General features: G+C 53.2%; 1 protein-coding gene across 1 annotated transcript; it reads right to left on the bottom strand.

Annotated features, from left to right (window-relative positions):
* Positions 1 to 317: 317 nt before the first annotated feature.
* MNT (MAX network transcriptional repressor) lies at positions 318 to 27,744 on the bottom strand. Its single transcript, XM_065647178.1, has 6 exons — positions 27,594 to 27,744; positions 17,078 to 17,633; positions 14,226 to 14,267; positions 13,390 to 13,501; positions 3,305 to 3,497; positions 318 to 1,782 (listed from the first exon to the last, which is right to left on the bottom strand). The coding sequence occupies exons 1-6, from the start codon at positions 27,664 to 27,666 to the stop codon at positions 1,067 to 1,069; spliced, it is 1,692 nt and encodes a 563-aa protein (XP_065503250.1). The 5' UTR covers positions 27,667 to 27,744; the 3' UTR covers positions 318 to 1,066.

The following is a 27,744-nucleotide window of genomic DNA, read 5'->3' as shown; positions in this document are numbered from 1 at the left end:
AACAAAGAAAAGTGGCCCATCCAGCGAATCCATTTCTGTTGGTCTTCTCGTCCTGGGTTCTGCTCTATCAGGCCAGATAAACATATTGCAAGTTGCCAGCACAAAATATCTGCAAAACAAAACCGAACCCAAGAAACCTGGAGCGTGGGACTGGCAGAAGGAGCCCTGACAGCCAAGTGCCGTGCACAGAGATCTGAAAATCTATTATTGCATCAGCAGAACCAAGCCAAAACAAAAACCAAAACCCTCCCCCAAAAAATCCAAACAAAACACTGTCAAACATTAAAATAATAAAAAACATTATTTTTTTGACATAGCTATAAAAATCAAGTCATTTATAAAACTGCAACAAATGAAGTCCGGTTGTGTATTCTTTTTCCTTTTATTAGACAGGACAGAGAATTTCCTTAAAATGCCATAACAAGTCACAGTGATTTTAGATGGTTCTTTGAAATGTAATGTATTGATGGGAAATATCTTTAACATGGTTTACCTTTTTTTCATTTTGTCACTGTATATGTACCCTGGTCCACCAAACCATCTATCTTAAAGTTTCTTGTTTAGAGAGGACACTCTGTCTTCTTCCTCCAAAAATGAGTTTTGTCTAATAATCCTGCAAAATAATCAACCTTACAAAAGGCCTTCTTCAAATGTTATATTTATATATATATGTATATACATATATATACACACACATACACACATATATATAAATATAGACTTCTATGATTTTTTTTCCCATTCTACGCAACGTCTCAATAAAGAGATCAGCATTTTTTTATTCTACAAAGAAGCAACACATAAAAGGGGAAAATAAAAGTCTTAAGAACATCATATCCATATTTCACTGATTACACATAAAAGGAAAAAAAATCACCATGAACGACTGTCTTTGAAGTTTTCTCAGATTAGCAAAACCCGAGTGCAGAGGCCGCGTCCCCGGTGGCGGTGGCTGCGCGGCCCAGCCCGTCCCGCCGCTCGGCTGTCCCGCCGAGTCCGGCCTGGCTGGAATGTACGGAGTTTAGCAACGGTTCCCAACAAAGCCCTGGCCGTCGGGCCAGCCCCTCTAGGCCAGCTTCAGCGTGCTCACAGGGAACGACGGCATGGTCACCATAGTCACCGGGTTCAGGACCGTCTGCCCGACCAACTGCGGGTGATGGACCACCTGGGTTCCTACGGCCGGCTTGGCCATCACGGCCGGCGGGCCCAGGCTCGCGGTGCCGTTCACTTGCTGGTGCGAGATGGTGTGCGCGATGTGGCTCACCACGGGCTGGCTGACGGCCACGGGCTGCGGGTACAGGGGCAGCTGCTGGCCCAGGTGGGCCATGTGGTTGATGGTGGCCGGGTGCACAGTGATGTGGCCGATGGGCTGAGCAGCAGTGGTGAGTTGCACGGGGCTGGAGGTGGAAGGTGCAATGTGAGCAATGTGCTTGGTCTGTGGACCCTGAATCACGTGGTTGACAGTCTGGATGACCGAAGCGTGGGTAGTGGCGGTGTGGGCAATAACAGTCGATTGCACGGTCGAAGCCGCCACGATGTGAGTCTGTGCAGGGACGATCGCCTGCGGCTGGACCAGTGCCTGTGTCTGGATGGGAGGCTGTGCGTGCGCGGGGGGCTGTTTCTGCTGGATGGAGAGGTGCTGAGGCAGAACGGCCGGGTGGTGGGAAGCAGCGTTTGAAGGGACGGCTTTCAGGAGCTCTGGGTGCTGGCGCTGGGTGAGTTTGGGTAACGAGTTCACTGGCCTGTCATCTTCCATGTCTTCATCCATGTTGTCTTCACCCTCTGGAAGAAATGAAGACACTCCCATAAAAAAGCAGGCAGGGCACAAACTAGACTAACCAGCCTCCCTAAAAGGCAGCAGAGGCAGAAGAGACAACGGCAAGCAGAGTTCCTGAGCTACAGGCAAGCGGCGTGGCATGGCATGGCACGGCACAGCACGGCACGGCGGGCTCCTCTGAGCTGCTGCGGGCAGCACACCCCTGTCCTCCCCAGGCAGGCTCGGCGGGTGGTCCAGCGGGAGGATGCTCAGAGAGGGCTCAGCGCCCACCCAGCAAGGGCAGCAACATGGGCACGGGTAGAGGGAAAGCACTGGGGCTGAGCTGTCTGGGCTGCCAAGGGCTCCTGCTGGGAAGAGGAACATTTCCCTTCCTGTCCCGTTGTTCCACCGGCCGGTACCACCCCGTCTGCTCCCAGAGCAGGAAGGAAACAGCCATGGAGAAACATGTCAGCAAGCTCATCTGGTTCTGGAAAACGGACTCTTATGCAGCCCGCGAACACCCAAAGCAACGCAAGAACATGCAGACCCTGTGGAGATCAGGAAGACGAGCAGGGCATCTTGCACTGCCTGCTCTAAAGCCAGCCATGCAGCAGAGATTAAAAATCTCAGAAGTTATAGAAGCAGCAGGAAAACCAGGGAAGATGCTCCCCTTGTGCAAGCTCTGTGGTTAAGAGTAGCTTGAAGCGATGGTTTTCTGCAGAGGCCGGCAGGAGAGGCGGACGGCTGACACTCCTACTCTCAACTCCATCAGCCTACACCCTGAGTCTGCCGGAATGCTTGAGGGTGATGAGCCCGATACAAGCATGAACGAATTCGAAAGCTCAGGTTTTGCCTTCCTGGAACCTGCCGTATCATCTGCCTGGAGGGCCCAGAGCAAATGCTGCCACGATTTGAAGGAACTGCTGCAGCCTCCCCTCTCCGAACAGCAAAGCACCGCGCATCCACTGCCTGCCTGCTCCTCCTGCTGCAGATCCCGGTGTGCAGAACACCTGCGCTCTCCTGTCTCACAAACATCTCACTGGAAACGGCATGCCAGGGATTCAACAGCATCATTTCATCTTCACCGGGAATCCTTTTCACACAACGTGAAGGCTCAGTAAGTTGTGCAAATACTCTGGTGATCCTTCCTGTACTGATTCCTCCTTCTCTACGCGGCTGCACACCTTCCCATGTCCAAGCTCAAGTACATCAGGATGCTCACACACCGCTCAGTTCTAACGAGCAGAGATGCACAGTTGTGCAAGAGGAGAACTAAGTTTTGAACGCAGGGAGCTCCATGTGATTTACCAGCTGACTGAACATGCAAACCTGCACTTTGCATCTACCTGATGTTGATGCACAATTTCAATTTACTTCACACAAGTGGCAGTCACACAACATCAATGACTACAGAACACCTGAAAACCTTCTACTTTGTTCTGAATGCAGAGAAACCTTGATGGTGCTAAATGAAGATCCCCATCACCACTTTATAACTGTGTCAATGACGTACTGTGATGATTACAAGAAGATAGTAATTAGGGGTACCTGATGCTGTCGAGGTAGATGCCTGGTCATCCTCTGGCTGAACTGTCTGTCGAATAATTCTGTCAATCTCCAAGATGTCCATCCACTGGCTCAACTCGTTCTTCAATTCTGCCAGTCGCTGCTGGGTAGCAATCTTTTCTCTTGCCAGCCGCTCCATCTCATGTTCATATTCTTTTTCCTTTCTCTTTAAAGTCTAAAGACAGATGGAACAAAAATAAATAAAAGGAGAACAAAGACAAATATAACCTACACGAACCTGGCCAGTGCCATGTCCAAAGCTGGTTTTGTTACCAGTCACGCTGCTGTAAAACGCGTCCAGGTAGAGCTGTAACGTTTTGCTCCTTTGTGCCCATTCTTCTGGCTGTTTCAGAGCTATCTGGCCCTTGTGTGCATCCCACTTGCCATTATTTGGTAAACAAATCAGACACAAACTACTGTTGTCACTCCGCAGTAACAGCCACTGTTAAAGAATTTTCCATTTTATAGCTGGCTGTAATTAAATTGCTTATTCTTATGTCAAGATCGAAAGTAATGGTCCCAATGCTTTCTCTGTGCTTGCCTCAAGAATAGTGCTAGCCCTGTAGTTGGCATCAGTGAGGTTTAAAAGGTCTTACTAAAAAGCTCCCCATATAAACACGATATTAGCAATTTAAAAACACACTTCCAATTATGAGCTTTTCCAAAAGCGTATTTCAGCTGTTTTCTTCTATTACATGGCATTCGCTGATTAAAAATTCCTCATCAACGAGCAATCATGAAAGTGATTTGCCCTTTTGAATCGGATTCTTCAGCCCTTTGCTCTGGGTGTGCAGCACGGCAGGAGCTGCAGGGCTGGAGGTCGAGGAGCACCGCAGGTCACGGGCAGCCGCAAGTCCTGCAGACAACGGGAACAAAGCTGCAGCCTCAGAAAGGGCCTGTCCCTGCAGGGGCTGCCGCGGGCCCGCGCGCGCAGGACACTCGACCTGGCGCCACAGATGTTGTTACCAGGAACGGCAGGAGACGGGGGCTCCGAGGAACCTGCCGTCCCCAAATCGCCCAGGCCCCGCCACTGCGTGGGCAGAGCTGCCACGCTCGCCTGTGTTATCAACACTCTGGGGTTTGCATCGCTGTCGTGGTTTAACCCAAGCAACCAATATAACCACGGCAGCCGCGCGCTCATCCCCAACCACACCCCAAACAGGGGAGAGAGCCGGGGAAGGGAGAAAGTTGTGGATTGAGATAAACACACTTTAATAAAATAACAAAATAACACTAATGACACTAATACTATATATAAAATGGAAATAGAATATAAAGTAAGAGATACTCAACACAATTCCTCAGGAGCTCTGTCCGCACCGAGCAGCCAGTGCCAGGCAGCAGCACCTGGTCCCAGCTGTCGATCCAGGGAGAGAGGGAGAAAAGGCAGAAAGGCCCCGAGGCCGCGGCAAACGGCAGGAGAGAGTCCGAACCGAACTGCCCCGGACAGGGCTCTGTCCCGGCTCCCAAAAACCCCAGCCGGGAGATCCTGACTCTCCTTAAAGATGGAGCATGGCGCTAATGGCTTGGAATATTCCTACTGATCAGTCTGGGTGTCAGCTGGGGTCTGTCCCACCCATGGCAGCAGAGGAAACGGCAGTGCCGGCGGTACCTCCTGCCTGTGCCAAACCTGCTGGTTGCCATGGGAACCAAAGCCACAGTTTCCATGGGAACTGCTTCATTCAGCTGGTTCTTAGAGATGAAATCCCGCAGCAGCGCCGGATGCGCTAACCTGGTACCACCAATGGGAAAATAGAGGTTGCGGCACAACGGCACCACCGCAGCAACCGCGTGGCTCCCTCGAGAGCCTATGCTCAGACCACGATTACAGTCGGGCTTTCCCCAAATACAGTACAGAATCATGACGGGCTCAAGCCAAAGCTCCGAGACGCTGGGGGCCGTGGGGAGGGGTCCTGCCGTGACCAGCGCTCAGTGGGCTGTCACCACGGGGCTCTGTGCCCCACCGCGGATCCATCTGTAACAGCTGCAGGGGCAGAGATGAGGATCTAGACTGAAATACTTCACAGAAAAGGAAATCTGCCTGGAGCAGAGAAATCGTGGGAAAATTAGAACATGCATTGTTATTTACATTTACTATTTGCACATTGTTAGCACTCAAAACTCCTGATAAAAAAAAGACATTGGGCTACAATCTCTGGAACAAAATTCCAGCTGGAACAAGGCTATTTGCACTGGCCTTGCTGATCCAAGAGGACCTGAAGCACCACTCTGCACAAAGAACAAACAGTTATCAGCGTGGAGGGCAGGAAGAATCCAAATCAGGAAGACAAAGAATAAATCCAAAAAGGAGCAGCAAATGACTGGAAGACACAGGACAGACACAGAGCATGGAAAGCTAATCCGCAGAACCGTGCTGGCTTCTACCAGTTTAGCAGATCTGACTCTCAAGGTTTAGAGACACTCAAAGTTAAAAGAATTAAAGTACTATTTGCAATGACTAGGTGTTAAGTTTGGTTGTGTGTTTTGGTTTTCCTATTTTTAGTTTTTCAAACAGTCGAGACATTTTATGATGCTAATGGATTCCGGATGCCCAAAAGACCCCAAAATACTGCAGTGCTTGTTATTCAGAAAATTATCCTAAATTATTTCAATTTGTTTGCTGTGGGAAATACGTCTCTGGTACAACTGTAATAATTTTCTTCAAGCAAAAATAAAGTGTGCTGCATTTCATGGAGCAATTATTTTTAACGACAACTGCTAGATGTGGGACCCTTGCAAGCCTTTCCTGAGCTATGTGATGACTCGGGGACAGCAGCTCTGGAGGGCAAAAGCAGCTACGGCCAGCTCTGTGACTGCCAGAGACGAGCAGATTAACATGGAGACATGCTATCGCTACATCTTGCTGCACAATTTTTGTATTTTTCTTGGAGGCATCTCACAGCAGGCACTGTGGCAGACAGAGCGGAGTTTGGGATGGGTCCCGGGTACGGTGCTCCCTTTGTTCGTACTCTACAAACTCAGCTCCCCAGCGCCCGAGCAAGGCCGCGAATCAGAGCCATGCACTGAGTGGTAATCTCTGCCCATGCTGAGGTGCCGAGGTTGCCATCGCCGGCTGGCACGGCCCCTGCAGTGTCACCGTCCCCACACTGCCGGCACGGGGCTGGCACGGCCCCTGCAGTGTCACCGTCCCCACACCGCCGGCACGGGGCTGGCACGGCCCCGCAGTGTCACCGTCCCCACACTGCCGGCACGGGGCTGGCACGGCCCCTGCAGTGTCACCGTCCCCACACTGCCGGCACGGGGCTGGCACGGCCCCGCAGTGTCACCGTCCCCACACCGCCGGCACGGGGCTGGCACGGCCCCGCAGTGTCACCGTCCCCGCACCGCCGGCACGGGGCTGGCACGGCCCCGCGGTGTCACCGTCCCCACACCGCCGGCACGGGGCTGGCACGGCCCCTGCGGTGTCACCGTCCCCACACCGCTGGCACGGGGCTGGCACGGCCCCGCGGTGTCACCGTCCCCACACCGCCGGCACAGGGCTGGCACGGCCCCGCGGTGTCACCGTCCCCGCACCGCCGGCACGGGGCTGGCACGGCCCCGCGGTGTCACCGTCCCCACACCGCCGGCACGGGGCTGGCACGGCCCCTGCGGTGTCACCGTCCCCACACCGCTGGCACGGGGCTGGCACGGCCCCGCGGTGTCACCGTCCCCACACCGCCGGCACGGGGCTGGCACCGCAGCTCGTGGAGCCGGTCCCAGGGCTGAGGCTCCTCGTGTGGCACCGCATGTCCTGCTGGGCTGAGACTGCCCAGGACAGGTCACAAACCAGAAATCCCCAAACGTGAAATGACAGGAAGGTGCCATCGAGTCACCACACACACTACTCTGAAAAAGCAGAATGTATCGACCGGCTTTCTGCAAACCCAGCCAGCCTGTGCAGCACCAACATCACTGCAGAGCGTTTGCACAGTGAAATCAATCTTCTTTCAGAGATGCTTTCCTCTCAAAGGTCTCAGCCTTTTGGGAAGAGGAGCAAAATGAAGAGTTGTTCTTTCTAATGCCGCAGGAACCTGCACGATCACCCCCAGGGAGCTGGTTCCTGTTCTAAAATACCAGTACAGTGAGTAACGAGGTACCTGCCCGACAGATGGCACCAGCTCACACCCACCTGTACAGACAACAGCTCAGCATCCACCTTCCTCTTTCACACAGAGCCAGAATTGTCAAAGTTCTCCCCAACTGCTGTCCCGAGATGACCTGAGCAGCCTGGTTATTCAGATCAAGGTGTGTCTCAGCATGACGGGACCAACAGCCCCTGCTTGACGCCCTCACCATCAGACCGCAGCCTGTGTTTTCTCCCATGGGTGCTGTACTGACTGCCTGTGAACGAAGAGTATGGCACCAAGAGGGACTAAAAAAACAGTAAGAATTCCACAGTGAGAGGGATATTCTAAACGTAAACTTGATATAGTATTTTAACTCGCAATGATGTAAAAGATGAGAAAGACCACTAAAAGAAAAAGAAATTGGAAAAAAAAATACCCATTTATTCTGGTTTATGTGATGCACATGTTAGCACCCTGCGCAGAAGCAGCTTCACTGTTTCACCAGGTCACCCAACATGGGTCCTCCCCGTGGTGACAGCAAAGAGACAAAAACGACGTCACAGCTGCACACAGAACAGTGTGTAAAACCAGCGAATCGGCAGGGCAAGTCCAGGGCACGAGCTGGATCAGAGTCGCTATTAATTTTTGATAAATGCCAACTGAGACAGGGAGCCTTGTAAAAACCTTACTCATACTTCCACATCCTCCAAAGCATGTTTTATCAGTATTTCTATCACATCAGAGTAACACCGACACGACAAAAGGAGATTAAGCTGATACCACCTTCCTGCTGCTGTACAGCAGTTTCAAAATCCCTCTCATTTATTATTTTGCAGTTGAATGTCTAGCAACGCTGCCACCAACACCAGGGCTGCAGAGCACTGTGTAACGTGGGCTCAACTCTGCTGCACTCAGGCACACGCAATGATTGTTTAATTGCAACTATTTGTTTGCAATTTTAATTGGTCAGTAACTGCTTCACTGTATTTTTAGAAGAGCATCAACGCACACCTTTGCTACTGCCAACAACAGGAATCCAAACCACCCCTGTAGCTCCTGCCAGGGGCCCTCGGCTCGTCCCCACCGGGCTCTCAGCACAGAACAGAAACACAAACCCAACCGAACAGTTATTATGTCTGTGGGAATTTTTGTTTGTTTGGGGGTTTTGCTTTGTTTTAAAGGCAGGTGACTTCTGCAACATGACACACAAAATGAAGCCCACGCAATCAGCTGTGCTCGTCACCACTTTGTCACGTCACACGCGCTCTGTCCCCTCCTGCTCCTGACAGCGGGTGACAACCAGAACGAGCGATGGCACTGAACGGGCAACAACGCACGCAGCACCGCGACGCCCGCGCTGTGCTCCACTTACGGCTTGTTTTGGCTTTTACAACCTTCCTCAAACTACTGCTTACATGACAGCAGTATGATAGATGTAGGTTCTCTAACAATTTTAAAAAGCACATATAGTATTTATAATTCTCTTTACCCTTTCCAAACTGTCACATGAGTCACAAGCAAGACACTGTTGAAAAAAAAACAAACACCATCCCTTTTGGCAAAGGTTACAAAATAGCTTGCACTCACTCGACAAGGTTCAAACACTGGGCATTTTTAAACTCTATTGCACGATGCGTTTTGAGGCCGGTCCTGCAAACAGCCCCGGGCCGGAGCAGCAACGCGTGCTGCAGCCCCAGGGACGGCACAGGCGGCGATTCAGCGGCAGCTCTGGCAGCCGCGCCAGCTCGGGCACCAAACTGCTTCACCAGGGAATCCCACGTTTCTGCTGCTCAGTGACCGCGCAAGTCACGCAAAGCGAACACCCCGTCAGTGCTGCCGCACACAAAGCACAGCCCGGGCTGGTGCTGGGAGCTACGAAAACATGACTGGCCCCGGAGACACAACTGGCCCTGCAAATGCAACGGGTGCTGGAAACACAAGGGGCGCTGGAAAGGCCGTCGGCTTGGCCAGGCACGCGGGTGCCCAGGGCCCGGCAGCCCCCGTCTCCCACACCGATGGAGCCCCACGTCGTGCCTCTGATGCTAAAATCCATTAAGGGCAAGAACCAGACACTGCACTTGCTGTGCGTGAACAACTCCCACCAACCCAGGGGAAGATCAGCCCCACATACTAATTCTTACCCATTGCATATTCTTAAGCAGCTTTCAACTTGCTTTACTTTACTGAACACTAGTTTTTTAAAGGTCTCATTTCTCATCACTTCCTGAAATCTCCAGATGACACCATGTTGCATGACCACAGCCTATTGTTGCTGGAAGCCTTTATTATTGGCAACAAAATTCAGGCTAATTAGACAAGATAGAATCAATTGATCAGGTCAGGTAAACACGACGAAGCAGCGCTGCTTGGCATGTGAGCGCTGCTCACATGATGGAGGCACTGGAAGCACTCACGGACACAGGTCTTACCAGCAAGTTTTACAGAAGACAAGTATATTCACCTTGTGGCTGGCACAGAATAAAATTAGCAGCTACAGCTATACTTTGCAAGGTGGGGAACTTAACTGGATTCAGCATCAGTTTGGCTTACGCATTTTGATCAATAACGCAGCCACTACAGTGCCTGAATGTAAATGAGCTCTGCTGTTCAGACAAGACCAAATGCCAAGGTCGGATGTGTGGGGTCTGTCTGTGGTTCAGCATCCTCCGACAGCAGGAACCGCGTGTTTGTAGTGTCCTCCACCTGTGTAACACCTGAAGCCAAACTTCAGCATTACCAAGGGTCTTGTGACTTCTAAATGGCTTTGCCACTTATTTATACATTTCTCTAAGTGCACACAACCAGAAAAACCAAAAGACTGATTTGCAACAAAAATGTACCCGGGTGACTCCTGGGAAGACCACAGGCACAGCCCAAGAGACAAGTTCTCAGCTGGTGTCGGTCCGTGGGGTACGGTGCCCAAGCCAGCTCCTGGGCAGACAGAAATTCAACCCTCCCTGCGGCAAGAAATGGCAAATTATTATAAATCATAAGTTCATCCCAGCTCTTTTCTATCTCTAACAGTACAAGCAGCAAGCAGGACTGGTAAATGACCTGTATGAGTTTGTGAGCAAAGTGTTTCTCGGACAGAGCAAAGACTCCTCTGCAGTACCAAGCCCCAACACAATCACAGCACTTTCCTCCCTTTTGCAATATCTGCACAGCACATGCAGCCACCTGGATCGCAGCAGCACTCTGCTTTGCCATCTTCAAAGGATTTATCTGTGCCTTTTGCACGTCCTGGGAAGCTCAGCTTTGTCTAATATTTTGTAAGCACTTGATCATTTAGTCAGCACTTGTCTCCAACTGGCAAACCAGCCAGACTGGCGGTGTGATCCGAACCTGCCGGGCTGCGGCTGCGCTGCTCCCGAGCTCTCTCGTTTTGGCTGTCCTGATGTCACCTGGGGAGCAAATCGCCTGGATGTCATTTTACACTAAACACGTAATAGAAAATAACCCCTGAAACTGGAAGGTGTTCAGGTACCATAGTGACAGGCACAGTTTGACAACACAGAAGAGAAAACAGTCTTGCTTAAGGGCTTCAATTAGCTTCCAACTAAGGCGATTACACCACTTCCTACAGGGCAAGGAATCCCTAATAGAGAACCAAATGCAAAGAGCCAGCGCACGGCCGCCACGGCTGCGGCGTGTCCCCACGGCCCCGTGGGGGGCTCTGTCCCCACACCCAGCGGCAGGGACACAGGAGCAGGTCCCCTCAGTGCCATGACAGACCTGTCACGGTCCCCCTCTCTGCTCTCTCAGAGCAAACCGCATTTGCTTCCCACTGCATTTTTGCCACGTCACTTCACACATTTTAGAAACCTTCCAAAAGCCATTCCAGCATTTTCACTCATGTTTTGCAGGGAGGAAAGCGCAGAGCAACAGGCGAGGTGCCCCGAGTGACACGTGTGCTCAGCCACCGGCTCTGCGCGGGGAACACCCGGTGCCGTGGCCGCGGGGACAGCCCAGCCCTGCCACCCACAGCCGCCTGCACCGCCCCGCAGCGTCACCCGTTGAAATGATTACTGACTTCCAGCTGCCTTCAGCCTGATTTCCCTTGTGCAACAGCGTGTTTAATTGCAGAGATTCTAATTTACTGTTGCAGAGCAGAAGCCCAACTCTAAGGATAAATTACAATGACAGCTCCATGGGAAGTTCAAAATTTGACTTTCTGTCTTATCTGATTTGATGCAGATACAAATATTTAAATCCAGCCGAGGAAACAAATAGCCTGTTTCTAAGAAGTTCCAGCTGGAACAAGGGAAAAGGATTTTGCAGGAGGAGATGCTGAACAATTAGTGCAGGGTCACATTGCGCGGGTGCAGATCAGAGCCAAGCTCCAGGGCCGCACGCTGCTCTCCTCCTCTGCAGGACTCTTCGGGTTTGGTTTTTTGGTGGTTTTTTTCCCCTTTTGTGAAAAAGTACTTTGCTATATTGCGAATAAGAGGTTTTACTTTTAAATCTCCTCTGCACAATTCCCCTGTTCTCTTTTCAAGGGAGAGCAGTGAGCACCAAGCCTGTTTCGTGGAACACACTGAGTGTGGTGCACAGTTTGCTGCCAAGCAGGCAACGTTTCCTTTGTTTCCTTCTGGTAATCATGACTAATTCTGTGCTCCTGTCCGCAGACGAGGCTGTGATTCACCTCCCCTGGGCTGTGAGAGGCGTCCCAGCCCCGCGCAGTCCCCGATCGTGCCCCTCATCTCGACCGACACCAGCTCACCCCAAATCAAATGCAAGGCTCAGATCTCTTCTAATGTCCACTAGGCTACAACACAACCACGTCTCCAAAAACGACCTTTTTGAGCAACACAGATCTTTTCCTTTTGTCTGCCACCCCCAGTGGCTGGGTACCGCCGGAATTTGCCCCAACCAAAGGCTCTGCAAGAGAAGCTGCCAGTGAAAACTGATAAAAAGGGCTGAGCTGGTCTAACTCTGAAAGGTCATGAGGAATTACTGACTCTCCAAAGTAAAGCTGATGCAAGTAATCAATGTCCAGTACTTCTGAACACAGGAATGAAATGGTGTTTGAGAGTGACTGAAGAAAATGGGAAGAAAGAGAGGAAAAAAGAAGAGACTTTACTGTAGAAAAGCCCATGGCGAACATTCCTCAGCACCCTTTATTCCAAGCCAAAATGTATTAGGTCTACTGGCTCTCTTCATGTGCGCTATAAATTCAGCAACTCTTTCATTTTGCAGATGAATTTTAATTGCATTGCATGCTATTGATTTCACAGTCACAGAGGACATCTCTAAGAATTTCTTTTGTGCTACCATTAACCACTTTTACAAATATTAAATATGGAAAACATGCTGCATAAGAACAAATCAATGCACAAAGTCAACGAAACCGCTGACAGTGTCAAATATGAGATAAAAAACAATAAGCAAAAACTAACACTTCACCCAACCTGCAAACACCACAACTGCATTTTACTTTCTCCCAGACTCATTCTTGGTACCCCATCCACCCAGAGCTTCACGCTGCAACCCCCAATTCCAGTCCTTCCCTGCCTCTGCGCAAATGACCCGTACTTGTATCTCCATGTCATCAAAAATGTGAGGCACTCAAAACCTTCACAGAAGTCTGTCTGTTTTGGTTAAGCAAACAGAAAACCTCCCCAAAACGTAGGGATTAAAATTCACCTTAGTCCAAAAAGGAGCAGCTTAAATTTCAACAGCCTGCGTCCCTCTTTAAGACATCTGAATTATCTGTCACTGCATCACCACAGCAGGTACAGCTGACCTGTGGTTAACCAGAACTTCTAGTGTAAGGAGACTGCACAAAACCAGCATTCCTACAAGATCTGAGTGTTCTAGAAATCTGGAGTTTACAAATGACTACAGTCACATGGGAGGAGGACGAGGAATGGGAGTTTTTCTCTCCCCTTTGTCCTTGGCAGGCAGAGGACAAGTAACCTGGTTTAAGCAAAGTCAGCACCGTTCTCTGGCGTAGACAAAGACCTGCACAGTGAGCACCAGCACCTCGAGCGTTCCACGTACCTGGATGTATCGCAAGGCACTCCTTAGGACACTGAGGTTTGAGGTCTTCTTGTCGTCTACGTTGGGGATGTTGCGTTTCAATGTCTCAAAGCACTCTTTCAAATGTGCACGTCTAAAGAAAACACAGGTGGTTTGTCAGCTTGCGGGAGCACACACCAGCAACCAATTTAGCAGAGGAGGAGAGCTTAATTAGTGCCTTAATCCAGCAAAGCACTGACACATGTGCACAGCACCCCAGCCCACCTGCATGCTCACAGTGACCCAGCTCAGCGCAGCAGGAACGCGGGTTCAACGCCTGCATTCTAGTCCCAGCTTTCTTAGGAAACCGTTGTGCAACCTTAAATGAAATATCTCTTCTCCCTGTGCTGTTGCTTCCACTTTCACCATATTTCCAATTTAGCTTGTCCAAGTTTTGGATCAGGAACAGGTCTTTATTCTGTATTCACACTGTACACTGACCCCTGGTCTTGGCTATTTTATTACTTTCAATCAAAAGCGAAGTTATACCATTATGCACGTGGGGATTTACTTTGCGGGATCAGGGCTTTGCAGGGTTATTGTAATGCAATTATGCAGCTAAGTAAAACACATGGGGAAGCAAGAGATGCAGAATTCAGAACTGAGCTGTAAGAAAGCAAAGCAACACTGCAAGATTTATTAAAAGTCACTAAGAATTTTGTTCATTTGTTAGAAAACAAACAATAAAAAACCATCAAAGCCAAACAAATATTGACAGACTCTAAGCCAAAAAAAAAAAACAAAAAGAAAAAAGGAAGGTGAATTACAATTAAAAAAACAAAACCCACAAACAATCAAGCCCCTGGCTTTCTACGCACCTGTTCTTCTCCAATTTATTATGTACTTCCCTGGTCCCAACCCTGTAACCCAAACAGAACAAAGATAAACTCAGTGTCAGGTTTAAAACTACTGCCATTCAACCTGTACTTTCAGCAGTGTGTGTGTGTCTAGGATATACAGGTAAATATTAAAAAGCAAGAGAGGTGTTCAGATATCGCTGGTTTAACATTAGTTGCATATATATTTCTACCTATCCTGTATCAAGATAAAATCCATACTTTACAAGCATATTCCACGGGATAAGCATTGCGCATGTACTGCACACAAGAAGCAAACAGCTGTAACGTGGGTCTATATGCACAGACTCAGCTCCTGTCCGCAGGGAAAGACAACGTGCGAACTGTGTGGAAGTTCCAGACAGCCCCGATTCTGACCCACTTCTGATCTACGCCTACACTCCAGTGGGGTGAGATTTATGCAGATTCAAATTAAAGTGTACGGGACTTGGCAGACATGCTTCAAACTGCTTTCATTTTTTACTGTGCCTGAAATAACACAGCTGAGCATAAATAGTGAAGTAATCCAGGAACCCTCCAGTCACGCCTAAAGGAAGAACCAGGGCGAGCTCCTGGGTTTGGGGGTTCTGGTCTGTCCCTCCCTCCGAATTGCAGGAATACTTTTAGGAAAAGCCAAACAAATCCATGTTATCTTTGTTTTTTAGCTATAGTAGTGATAAAGTACATTAGTAGACAGGTGGAGATTTCAAATATCTTCCATACACTGTGCAAAGTAATTCTTTGCCTTTGGCTGGAAACACACCAACATTGAGGTGAGCATTTCAGGAGGTGCCTAATATTTAATAAACATTCAGGTATTTAAAAACAAGTATTTGACAGTCTTTTCCCACGAGACACTTACAAGCTGAAGCAGGCGACTCTCTGTGCTCAAGTCTAGAGTGACTCTAGACAAGGAGCACGTCCCTTGGGGTCACCCGTCCAAATGCCCCTCAGCAAACCTCAGCATCAGACAGGTGTCTGTGCCTGCACCAGGAGCTCTAGGAACCCTGCACGGTACAGCGCTGATTGCGGGCACAGACAAGCGGAGGTGCTGCCCCGGCACCGGGACGGCAGCAGCCCCGGCACGGCGGCACAGGCGGTTTGCCGGTGCAAGCGTGGCCGTCCCGCTGCCAGGACAGCCCGGACACCAAACCTGCCCCCACGGGCACCCCCGCGGCACCATCACTGCAGCATCGCTTCACTAAAGCACAAATATACTTATCATTTCTGCAGCTGTGTGTTTTATAGACAAGCTCTAAAGATCACAGTCTATCTTAAAGGAATTATATTGGCATTTTACAAAGGCCGTTACCTTTACAAAGTCTTATCTACGTTACTTTTGCTGTTCCCTTCTTGTATTTTGGGATCTCTGCATCCCAAAAGACACTGTGACCCCTTTTTTTGTCCACTGCATCTTACATCTCCTGCTGCTCCCACAAGATGACACTGACAGCACTGCTCCCTGCACCGAGGCTGTTCCCGGGGAAGGTCAGCACCAATTCACGGCCCCGCGCTCACACTCCTCTCACAACCGGTTACAGCGGCTCTGCACTACAGCTCAGAGCAAACGCCGTAAGGACCAGAGGACCTGGGGAAAGAAAGTGAACTGCCACGTCCTGACCTGACACAACAACATCCTGAGCCCCCACAGGAAGGAGCAGGAGGCGAGGCCAACAATGACCTGGCCAACACGCTCCCTCCAGCGGGTCCCACCCCAAAAGGGCTGCGTGTTGTGCGGCTCTTCCGCTGGCACCTGCTGGGGCTGGGGGGACGGGGGGGCTGCAGGGCCCCCAGCTCTGCCAGGTCCATCTCGGTGCGGCCGCCGGGCCGCACGCAGGAGGGTCCAGCGGCATCCCCGAGCTCCTGCCAGACCCCAGCCCGGCCCCGACTCCCCAGGTACCTTTGCCTTATTGCACTGAACAGGGAAGACACACAGAGTGACTTTCTGCCTCCGCAGGACTCTCACACCATGTTAACCACCGGTGCAAGAGTCACCTGCCAGCTGCGGGCAGTGGGAATGGTCTGAGGGCCGGACAACGTGGCCTGAAGGCAGCACTGAATGGATCCAGATGGCTGGTCCCGCAGGGAGGAACAGTGAGGGCCAAGGGACACAGGGCAGAGCTTGCTGGGAAGAAGGGAATCATCTGTTCCCCTAGTCCACGAGAAATAATACCAGACTACGTATTAAGATACTGTGGTCTGGAAACAACCGCCTAAGGAGAAGACAGAGCTTCCACCAGCCGAAGTCCTTAAGAACAAGTTAGACAAACACTAACCTGGAGCAACATCAGAGTCACAAGTCTTGTCCGAGGGCAGGGACAGATTAAACAGCCTTGAGTCCCTTCCAGCTGCAGGAGTTTCGAACAAGCCCTTAGCACTTACAGCACTAAGAAACTGAAACAGCGGCTAAGGTGATCTCTGCTCTGAGAAATAAAACCTCCCAAGTCACATCCCAGTTTTCAAGAAAGTTCCTGGTGCCTTGCTGCACCATTTCCCTGACCAGTACAAGCAGAGATCTTTTGCCAAATGTAACAGCAGATGCCACCTGAGATCAGACAGGCAGTGCTGGGACTCGCTTCCTAATACAGCTCTGGCTTGGAAAAATAAATCCTTGTACAGAATCCTGTGGTGTGTAGTTGGGGGGAAAAATAAAAACCACCAAGCTAAGAAACCCTGCTATCAAAAAACCAAACAAACATCCAAACATCCACAGATCTTGGCATTTCTGATCTGACAACTCTTTGCAAAAGCAGTAGCTGCTCCAGGCCAATGCAGCTTTCGGTATCGTTTTGTTTGGTCCCTCTCAGCAGCCTCCACACACAAGGTGCACTCACCCTCCAGGTCTCTTCTTTTGCTCATTTGGTTTCGTGTCTTCTGCTGGAGCCAGTTTCAGAGCACCGAGCTGTGGGGCTGCTCCGGGGTGCGGCTGGGGCTGGATGGGCTGCTGGACCACATGGTGCTGGGAGATGGCCAGGACGGGCGCCGCGTAGTGCTGGAGCTGCTTCGGGCTGCCCGACGGGGGGGTGGCGGCTTTCCCGTCCGGCAGGAGCGGGCCCGGCGGCCGCTGGATGACCGGGGCGACCGACGGTCCTTCCTTGGTGACACTGGGAGTGCTTACGAGGGGCTGGTGGCGTTGGACGAGCGGCGGGGACAGCGTGGTCTGGGCTGCTTGCTGGGGGGGGCTGGTGACAACAGGGATGGGGATGACGGAGATGGGGGCTGCCAGGGGCGCGGGCGGCGGGGGCGCCGGGGGTGAGATGGGCACCAGCAGTTCGCTGCGGGCCTCCTCCGAGGGCAGGGCGCTGTTCAGCCGCGGCGCGCTGGCCTTGCTGGCCTTCTTCTGCTCCTGCTCCCTCTCCAGTCGGAGTTTCTCATGCTTCTCATTCTCCTCTGAAAGAGAAACACGACAGCAATTAATGGCCCTTTCCCGGCCTTCCCCATGCCCAGGGCTCTGGGCGGGCTGGTGACCACATTTCTGGGAGGGAGATGTTGGCCTCGGGGTCACACGGACGGACACCCATCCTGCGTCCCAGCCCTGCTGCACCTTCCACTCACCACCCCTTTGCTCCAGCACGAACTGTTGAAATACAAACCACACGCTGCTCCCGCATTCAGCCCTTGAGACCAAACTGCCGAGGGAACTCCTGGCTCCTCTGCCATCTGCAGCAACCCCAACGTCTCCTGGGACGCCAGGATCGCAGCAGCAGACGGAAAGCAAGACACTGTCCAACCAACCTCCTGCTGCAGTCCCAGCACCACATGGAGAGAACGGCCTGACCCAGTCCCCTCCAGTGCCGGGTCCAGAGCAGGGCCCGGCTGCCCGGGCAAACCCTGCCAAGATGAACACCATGCAGGGACCTGCCCGAGCCGCGGCAGCACCCGGCCGGGAGCCCGTGCCTGCTGCCTCAGGAAGACGCTCTATTAAATACAAGTGGAACACGGGAGAAGGGCTCCCCGGGAAGGCAACCTCCCCAGCCAGGGGCTGCCCGGCCCCACAGCCCCTGCTCAGGCACCTTCTCACCCAGCTTTTGATTTAGGGGATGCAGTGCAAAAGTGAGAGAGGGCAACGAAGGGAACAAAACTGTTCTTCCCTGGCTCAGCTCAGGGCTGCAGCACCAGCCCGAATACAGAGGCTTCCCCAGAGCACAGCGGGTCCAGCCCCAGCCCCACGCTGCCCAGCACCGACACCAGAACCAGCCCCCGGATTGTGCTCCAGCGCCAGGGCTGCACCTCCGGGCTGACCCGGCGGCACCAGGAAAGGCACCACGTGAAATTCAGTGATCTGGGAGCATTTCACGTCCAAACAGGACTTTCCCCGTGGCTGCCCAAGACTCAAATCCAAAATTTTAATTCAACCGCTTGTAGCACCAAGTCAGAGGGTGAGCTCAAGATCTGACTGACTCCAGAACAGAAGCTCAGAGTCTGAATGCAGTATTTCTCTACCCTGGAATATTTTGAGAAAATATAATTATCAACATTTCCTTAAAGGAAGGAGGAAAGCAGAGCAGGGTGGCAAAAACCCCAGCAGGAATCCCCTGATGTAAACAAAATAAATCCCAGCTACCGATGATTTCAGACTGGTTCGACTGAATAGCATTAATAACTAATAAATAAAAGCCCTTTGTCTGCAATTCTTTTGCTCCAATTTGCTGCTTGGTCTGCAGCCAGAGTCAACGTGATGGCCCTGGCACAGGACGCATGAGGAAACTCAACCCCGGTGACCTGCTGACTAATGGTGTTTCCTACGTGTGCGCCTGGCCGGGCAGCCAGCGCCGGGGCGGCCTTGGGGACCGGGCGAGCGCCCCGGGGCCCGACCAGCACCTGCCCCCCAGGCACGCACCGCGCCAGAGCCCGGCGGCCACCGGCAGAGCTGCCCGGGGACGGGGGCAGCGCGGGCGGCCGATGGAGCTGCTGGCGCTGCTCGAGGTGCCGCGGGCCCGCCAGAACCTGCACTGGCTCCTGGCACCAGCGTCGCAACAGCAGAGGATCCAGAACAGACCTGCAGCCGCACTCTGCGCTGATGGCAACGCTGGCCACGGCACGAGCAGGGGCTGGCAGCGGAACTCGTGCAACAATTCATCTTCATTCATCGGGGAAGCCAAGAGAACAGGGAAGTACGGTTACAAGCCTGCCTTACTGATCAGAAATATTTACGTAAATGTCTCTGCAAAGCAGGTGCAGCCCTAGGGCTGCTGACGAGCTGCCAACAAGGCTTTTGGTCTTGCAAATCTTGAGCTCCCTTGAGCTAAAGAATTTGTTTCAAGGGGTTTTTAGCCAGAATCTGACACCGGTGAGCTACTGTCCTCCACGTCTGACTCATCCATGGCAAAAAGGAGCCACGTTATGGACCCCCAGCCAGCAAAAGTACTCGGGGGGTCTCTGAGCCGCCAATTCCTGACACTCACACCGCGTCAGGACAGAAACGCTGCCATCAAGCTACGAAGATCTGTCTCCTGCTCACTCTGTGCTCACACCTTGCAAACAAACTACAGACATTCTTTAAACAAGCCCCCTAGAGCTCTTAATTTTATCCATATGAAATGAGTTCACCCACTTTTCTTTCACAGATACAAACGATGCACAGTAACCAGCGCACCGTGCGCCCAACACACGTGTGGATCACCCCTTCACGTGCGGAGCACTCGGTACATGAGCTGCTGCAAAACCAGCCTGGAAAAAGCACACAAGGCTTAGGGCATGTTCTTGTGCTCAGGGGACAGCTGAACCAGCAGGCGCACACCAAATTACGTGTCATTTCCACTCATTCTTCACACCCTCATCTCAGGGACTGAGGACTGAACCAGCCCTGCAAACCCCCGGGGGTCTGAACACAAGCGAGGCAGGAGGGACACGAATCCTCGCCTGCCCACGTCCCCCGCCCAAGGGCCCTGTCACCAGAGCGGGGACCCGGGCCGCCGGGGCAGCACACCGTGAGGACGGCAGCAGCGCCAGCCACAACACAACAGCAAAGCTTGTCTCAGGAGGACACAGAAACAGGGTCAGCGCTCCTGACCAGCAGACTGGCGCTATTTTAGGGCCCTGATGGGCCGGGAATACACGGGGCAGGCACTCTTAACTTTGTTACCTACTAATCTGCCCGGTTTTTCTCCTCTCTTTTGCCTGCCCTGCAAATGCCAGCGGTCTGAAGCAGCCAGCGCTGCCCGCAACGGCAGCAGCCGTGCCGGCAGCCCCACGCGTGCCTGGCAGCAGCCAGGGACAGCCCTGCGCCACCAGCACCGCTCGGGCACGCCTGCAGTCCCGTCTAGGGACACTATCAGTGCTCGGAATTTACCAGCAGCATGTGCTTTTGCATAATCCAAGTATGCTTAAAGGTCCTTCCCCAGAACAGACAGAGAGTAACCCTTAACTCCACAGTCAGGCACTGGCAGTTCTGTGATTTTCTGAATAGTCTGAAGCGTTTCCCTGAATCATTCAGTGCTTCTGGGAGCTGACACTGCACAGCACAAACCAGTACAGACCCGAGGAGCAGTGCACTGGATTTCACTCGCACCAGCTCTTCAGTGGTGTCACCACAGGAGTCGCTCCTGGAAGTGCTGGGGACAGAAAGTCTCCAGGTATTTCCCTTTCCAAGGCTGACGGCCACGCTGGGAGGAAGGGCAGGCTGGAGCCCGAGGGTTAGTTTCTGTTCCTGCAGGTCCCAGACTCCGCAGGGGACAACCAGGAAAGGGAAGGTAAGAACAGTCAGCAGTACTGGAGACCAGTAAGGCTCAACCTGAGCCAGGGAAACCCTGAGCCAGACCTGAGGCTGCTGACACCAGCAACAGCCGTGGGCACTTGCTGCTGCCTCGGAACGAGCTGAGGACCAAGACCTCTTCAAAACTGCGACCCTTTCTCTGAGCCCTTCTGAACTCTGGTTGACAAGAGCACAACATAAGCCCAACTCTTCTCTCCCACCTTTGCTAAACCCACGCTGTTTGGCTAGCTCTCCACTGGGAGCGTGGCAGCCCTGAGACACGGCACCGCTCCCCAAACCCGCGGGCTCCCGGTCGGGACGCAGCTGATGGTCCCTGCCGGCAGCACCGCGGCAAAGAGCTGGTTCGAGGCACCTGACGGCTCCTCAGCGAGAGCACTCGCTGCTGCTGCTGGTCTAGGCGCTGTGTCAGATTTCAGTCTGGTACCAAAACATCCCATTCTCCTTCCTATTCACACAGACTGTGTGAACTTCTCTTCCTAAAGAAAGACTAAACCAGATTTTAAAGCACGCTATTCACAAATGACACTGAATCGCATCGCAATCAGAAATGAGGCGGGTGACACACTCCAGAGGAGCGGGAGCTGAGCTGGCCCTCGGGAGACCCCCGCGGAGCCCCCTCTGCACCAGCACACCGCACCCGACACCAGCCACTGTGAACAGCACAAATACATCTCCATCTGCCCACCTTCCATGTCATATCTGTAAAAGCAAAGGAAAAATCAGCCTTCACATCAACCATCCCTCCCTAGCACCAACCAGGACAGACCATTAGTGCTCTCAGCGTGATGGGCTTATCTGTAACGCTTATGAATCAGTGACCTCAGTATCCAAACCCGAAATAAATTAGAGAAATAACATGGTGATCTTCCTGACTGATAAAATCTAGGGAGCCAACACTCTTTACTGCTACTTTATGGAGACAGACGGCTTACAAGGAAGCGAGTATTTCCTTTCAACAAAACCACTGATGCTCCTGGAACGCAGAAAGGAAGGTTGGAAAGACCCTTAAATCTTGCAGTTCACCTCCCAAGTCCCAAAGAAGAATCAACCATCGCTAAATAATACCTGGCAGACGTTTCTCAAAGCAACAGCTTCTCAAATCTCTATGGATAATTTACATTGTGCTTTAATTTGCTATTCTAGTGCTTAACTGAAACCCTGAATCAGCTCCAGATAGTCCTTTTAGCTGCATTTTAGTTATAACTAACTCTTAGTGGACACAAGAAATAAATGGCCAGGATTTAGCAGTACTGCAAAGGAAAAGAAAACAGATCAAGACTGCTAAAAAAATAAATCCATCATGGGCAGTCTTATATATACAGAGACCACCCCGGTGCCCTCAAGCCACACAGGCGCCACGCACGATCCATGCCGCAGCGCCGGAGCTCGAGAGGGTGCACCGATGTAGAACTCCATGGCACCTTTCTGTGGATAAATGGAGCTGAGGATGAGGCGCAGAACAGCCGGCTGTGCCGGCGGGTGGCACAGCCAGCACACCAGGACTGACCCGCTCCACCGCCAGAGCTGCCCCAGGGGCACAACCAGCAGAGCTGCCTCTGCACAACACGCTGTCCCGGTGCTTCTCCACCGAGCCCTGGCACTTGCAAGAAACAGGGAGACAAAGGAACATGTTCTGATAAGCAGCTATTTGCAAGTTGAGCAGCTTCTGTGTCACGGTTCAGAGCAAGATGCGGCACTGAGGACAGACAGGATCCAACCCCGCCTGCCCCAGCGCACATGGCGACAACGCTGTCTCCCCTTGGGGACAGCGGGACACACCGAAGTCTGCAGAAACACGGCGAATGAGGATGTGCTTTAAATATACTGGTTGGAAAGGACTGGTAAACATGAGCTGACTTAATAAACCGTATTATAAACAAACTATGCACAAAAAGCCCAGACACCCAACGTGCCAGAGAGACTCTGCTGCTCACCAGCAGGTCGCTGCCCCTCGGGGCGCACGTGCGCTGCGAACTGCTCCCATCAGCCAGCAGCGCTGGAAACGGAGGCCAAGGCTGGTTATGCACTTCATGGCATGCACTGAGTCACGGCAAAACCGGATCTGTCAGTCAGTGACCAGCCTGCTAGGTAAGAGTGTGTGCTCAACACCAGTTCACATAACATCCCTTGATCCCACGGGGAGAACACCAGCCCCTGCTGCGCCTCCACCCCGGGGCTGGGACAGCGGCTGCTGTCACCAGCTGCTCACGCCGCCAGCCCTTTCTCAAGGAAATGAATGGAAATGTGCAGATCACCCTTCAGAATCCTATCTCCTTACCTGAGAAAGCAGATAGGAATCCAAGGGTATCTGCCCATCAGAGTGCACCGCAGGCGTCGGAAGCTTTCCCCGTCACCCCAGCTGGCAGCACCAGGGCGGTCACCCCTGCCAGCTCCCAGCTCCCCGGCCGCTGCCCCCCAGCTCCCCCACTGCCCCCCAGCCGCCACCCCCCAGCTCCCCCGGCCGCCGCTCTCACTCAGAGCCAGCTCTGCCCACAGTTAACGCCTGGGTCACACAGGGTGGGTGGCCCTGCAGCCACAGGAACCCGTCTGGTCACCACACCGCTCATTATCAATCCCATGCAATTAAGACGTGTGCCAAACGGCAGTTGGATGAGATGGGAGAAGACCAGGACTCTGCTCGCTGTTTGGTCACCACCCTTGCTGGCAATGTGCAAAAAAATGAGAGGCTTATAAACATAATTGTGCAGCATCAAGCGAAGCAGAGAATGTAAGCTGAGTGGGTCATGGATGAATAGCTATGGGAAAAACGCTAAGAAAACAAACATTAGTTACTTGCAATTATAAATACATTTGTTTTCTTTGATGATGAAACATTCTTGGATTAACCTAAATTCAAAGAAATCGGCCACCCTCTAATTCAAGTCAAATGTCTCTGGAGTTTGCAAATAACAGACAGAAAAAGGAGCCCACTTCAGGGTTTGTGCACATGTAAACACACACATTCCTGAGCACACGAGCCACTTGCTTACAGAGAAAGGGTGAGCAGCAGCAGCAACATTATGAAGCGTAAAAGCCCAGATGTGGACAAAGTGCTTCAAAATCCTGATACCCGAAACAACCAGAAATGAAGGATATGGCCAACGTGGTGCATGTGCAGGTGCGTCTGTCATTGTCTGCATTCCCATGGCATTAACGTCACAAGAAGAAATGCATAACATCAATTCCCCATGCCTTCCCCAAATCTGCTGGGTTTTTCCCCACAAACTAATGAGATCCAAACAACATTATTACTAGTATCATAATTTACATAACATTTGTCATCAGGTACGAGAAGTCTGCCAAGCATTCGAACAGGAGTGCAGATGATGAGCCAAACCACCGAAGTTTCATTTTCCTTACATCTCTCTGCGTATCTATATAAGCCCGTCACAAACATCTGTAAGAAACTATTTCCGAGCCCTGCAAGCCCAGCACGCAGCGTGCAGCAAATCCAGGCGTACCCACAGGATCGAGCTGGGATGTGCAATGAGCACACAAGGAAAAGAGTCTCCAAAAAACAATATTTTAAGTCAGTAAAGAGCAGAAATGTTTGTGTTGTGGAAATGCCATCAAGAGTGAGGATTCTATAGATGTAAACATCATTAGATATATCTGGGTAGTTTTTAATTAACAAGCATACAATTCCCTCTAACTCAGTCTGTTACTTGCATTTCATTTGCTCCCGGTTTACTTGGGCGATAACCAACCACTTGTGCTGCGCCCTTCAAATTCCAGCGAGTGTTTTAGCAAGGTCTGGACTCAGCGTCAACACCGAAGGGCACAACTCAAGGATCCCCACGCCACAGGTCGTCCTCGCCCCGAGGTCTCGATCATGGCTGCACCAGACTCCCTCCAGCTGTTCCTCTTATGGGAACATCTCGAGCTGATGTATTTCGTTTTCAGCAATTTGAAATCATGTTCTCTGAAATATTAATACATATAATATGCAATATTCAACAGGCTTTTGGATGAACATCTTGTAAACACATTTTGAAGCATACTGTGGGTTGGTGGCCGCAGCAGGTTCACCCCAGCCATGCAGGCAAATCCAAACAGCATCGCCAACGGCTCCCCAAAGCAACCAACGGCCCTTAAGACCTGCTCTGGTTATCAATGAAGAAAAGCAAAGCCTACATGGTTTAATCCACTGGTGGAAGAGGCTGAAGTAGCCAGAAAAGCCATGTGCGTACCTGCCGGAAAACAAACCAGACCTGAGCAAAGGCACCGGCTGTGGCCGGGGAAACTGGACATTCCGCAGCACTTGTGTGAGGTCTGGAAGCGCCTGGATGCCACGTGTGTCCTCGTGGAAACCAGCACTTGATGAGCAGAGCAGGACACAGCAGCTGGAGGTGGCACGGTGACCCGTCGTGCTGGGACCGGCGGCAGCAGCGGCTGTGCCTCACGCTCAGCACCGCAGCGTCCCCATCACCGGGAATCACCGGGAGCAGGACCAGCCCCACCTTAACCCTCTTCCCCCGCTAAGCATTTTGCTCTCCTTTCTCCAAAACATTTTTCCTTCTACCAGTTTTCTTCCTCATAAACACAGAATGATGAATGCCTGGTTGAATGGAAGACATTCATTTCTTCCTCTACTCCCAGGTTTGAAAAAGCAACAGCGTATGTATTTACGGTATTTTCCCACCCAGCTGGTGGGAAAGCCCGGCCACGGGCTGGGCAGACCCGCAGGGAACACCGCAGACCACAGTCCCCTCAGCAGGGGTTCCGGAGCAGGTCCCGTCCTGCTCTCCTGAGGCCGAGCACCCTGCAGCACCTCCAACAGCCATAAACCAGCTTTATTTTATATGTTTAATGCTGTTCCCAAATTGGATTGGCTTTCAGGCCAGACTGGACCCCTAGACTTAGCCGTGTAACTGTGGGTGTAATGCAGACTGTACAGCTTCTCTGAACACACATTTGAAGGGGAAGGAGCGGAAGAAGAAGGAGACGGAAGGAAGCCAATCTAGACATTTTATTGTTGCCTAAAGAGTCTTTCCCAGCTATTTCTCTGCTTGTGCTCTCCCCTGACATATTCCTGTTACCTGAAGTTCGAGTGACGGGCTCCTCCCTCTCATGCCACACACCTTCCTGGTGCCCAGGACTTCCCTGGGGCAGCCACGTTTGCACCGGTGCTGCTGCTCCAGCAGCCAGGGCAGCCCTGACGCGTCTGTGCAGCAGAACTGGTAACGGTGTGTGTCCCAGACACAGAGGCCGCGGTCACAGCCCAGGGAGCCCGGCGCTGGCGCTGCGCAGCTCACCCAGCAGCTCCCACCTGCAGCGGCCTTTGGTAGGAAACGGCACCTCCAGGGTTTTTTTTTTTTCGTGCAATGCCTTTCCTGCACCCCACTCGGAAATAATTCCTGTCTCCAGAGGTTGCCCACCGCGATGCCGCTGGGTCACTCCTGCCCCTCCTGCCTTGCAGCCAACTCTTCTTCCCATGTATCCCAGACCCTCACTTGTTGCATCCATTTACAAAATATTCTCGTAACGTGAGGTAGCTGGGTAATAATTAAAATCCTTTCTAGTAGCAGAAAATATAATAAACAACCCTGCTTAATACGAGCTCTCCAGTGCTTAACCTCTGCTACACCCAGAGCACACTGACCACCTGCGAGCCACAGAGCCGTGACTATGAACAGCCACTGTGCACGTTGCCCAGAAAGGTGACGAACCGGCGCCCGGAGCTGTCGCCGCCCTGCCCGGGCTGCGGCGGCTGCTCCCGCCCGCGGGTGCCGGGGCTGGGCTGGGGCGCCACCGCAGCCCGGAGACCCGCGGGTTTGCTGCTGTTCGGGAAGCCTCCTGCCCCTGCACGTCTCCGGGCTCTCTTGCTTCGCAACATCCACTATCTGCTGCATGACTCATCACGGAACAATGGGTGCGCGGCTCCGGCGGCAGCGCCGCACAAAGAGCGGCCCCCCCCGCGCTGCGCAGGTACGCGCGGTGTCACTGAGCTCATGCTGCAGCGGCTCCACCGCCCCCCGCAGCCGCGGCACGGAACGACCCCACCGGGACGGCCCTTCCCGGGCCGTCGGCAGCCGGCGCTGCCGCCCGGCCGAGGCGCTGCCGCAGCACAACCAACCCCGGGAAGCGGGAGCCCAGGGCCGGGGCGGCGGTGCCGGCGGCGACACCGTGCGCTGGGCCCGCCGGGGGCGGTTCGGGGCCGCGGGGCCCCCCGGGCAGCCCCGAACCCGCGTCCCGCGGTGCCCGCAGCGCGGCCGGCCCGGGGCTCCCGCCGCGCGGGCGGGGCCGCTCCCCGCGCACGTGGTGGAGGGCGGCGCCTCGCGCGTCACGCGGCCGCCCCCGCCCCTCCCGCGGCGCGCGGACACGCAGCGAAGGGCGGGGGCGGCCGGTGCCCCCCGGCGCGGCCGGGACGGCGGGCCCGGGGCCGCCCCGCCCGCAGGGAGCCTCCGCCGGGCCGGCGCCGCGCTCCTCCCCGGCCCCCCCGCCCCCCGCTCCGCGCCCTGTCACTTCCCCGCGCGGCGCCAGCCGCCCGCCGCGGGCTTCCCCCGCCGCGCCCCGGCCCGCGCCTCCCGACGTGCCGGCGCGGCCGGCCCGGCGCCGCCCTCGGCCTCGTCCCCACGCCGCCCCGGCCGGCCGCGCTCTGTCAGGCGGCGGCCCCGGCGCGGCCGGCCCCTTACCACGTGCGGTCTGCTGCTGCTGCGCCTGCCACTCCAGGAACCGCGCGGCCTCCAGCAGCGTCTCGATGCTCATGGCGCGGGCCCCGGCCGCCGCCGCCGCCTCCCCGGTCTGGCGGGCCCGGCCGCAGGCGCCGCGCCGCCCCGCGGCTCG

Source organism: Caloenas nicobarica, chromosome 17, assembly GCF_036013445.1.
Source record: "Caloenas nicobarica isolate bCalNic1 chromosome 17, bCalNic1.hap1, whole genome shotgun sequence".
In the NCBI taxonomy this organism is placed as follows: Eukaryota; Metazoa; Chordata; class Aves; order Columbiformes; family Columbidae; genus Caloenas; species Caloenas nicobarica.
Note: the sequence above shows the minus strand (reverse complement) of the source record. Positions and strands in the feature narration are given on the sequence as shown.

What these genes read in the sequence shown, in the direction of transcription:
- MNT (XM_065647178.1), bottom strand. Translation starts at nt 27,666, where the DNA reads ATGAGCATCGAGACGCTGCTGGAGGCCGCGCGGTTCCTGGAGTGGCAG. An exon ending in CAAAAGAAGAGACCTGGAGG is followed by an intron (nt 14,268 to 17,077) that starts GTGAGTGCACCT and finishes TTTGGGTTACAG; the next exon opens with GGTTGGGACCAGGGAAGTAC. An exon ending in GTGCCTTGCGATACATCCAG is followed by an intron (nt 3,498 to 13,389) that starts GTACGTGGAACG and finishes ATCTGTCTTTAG; the next exon opens with ACTTTAAAGAGAAAGGAAAA.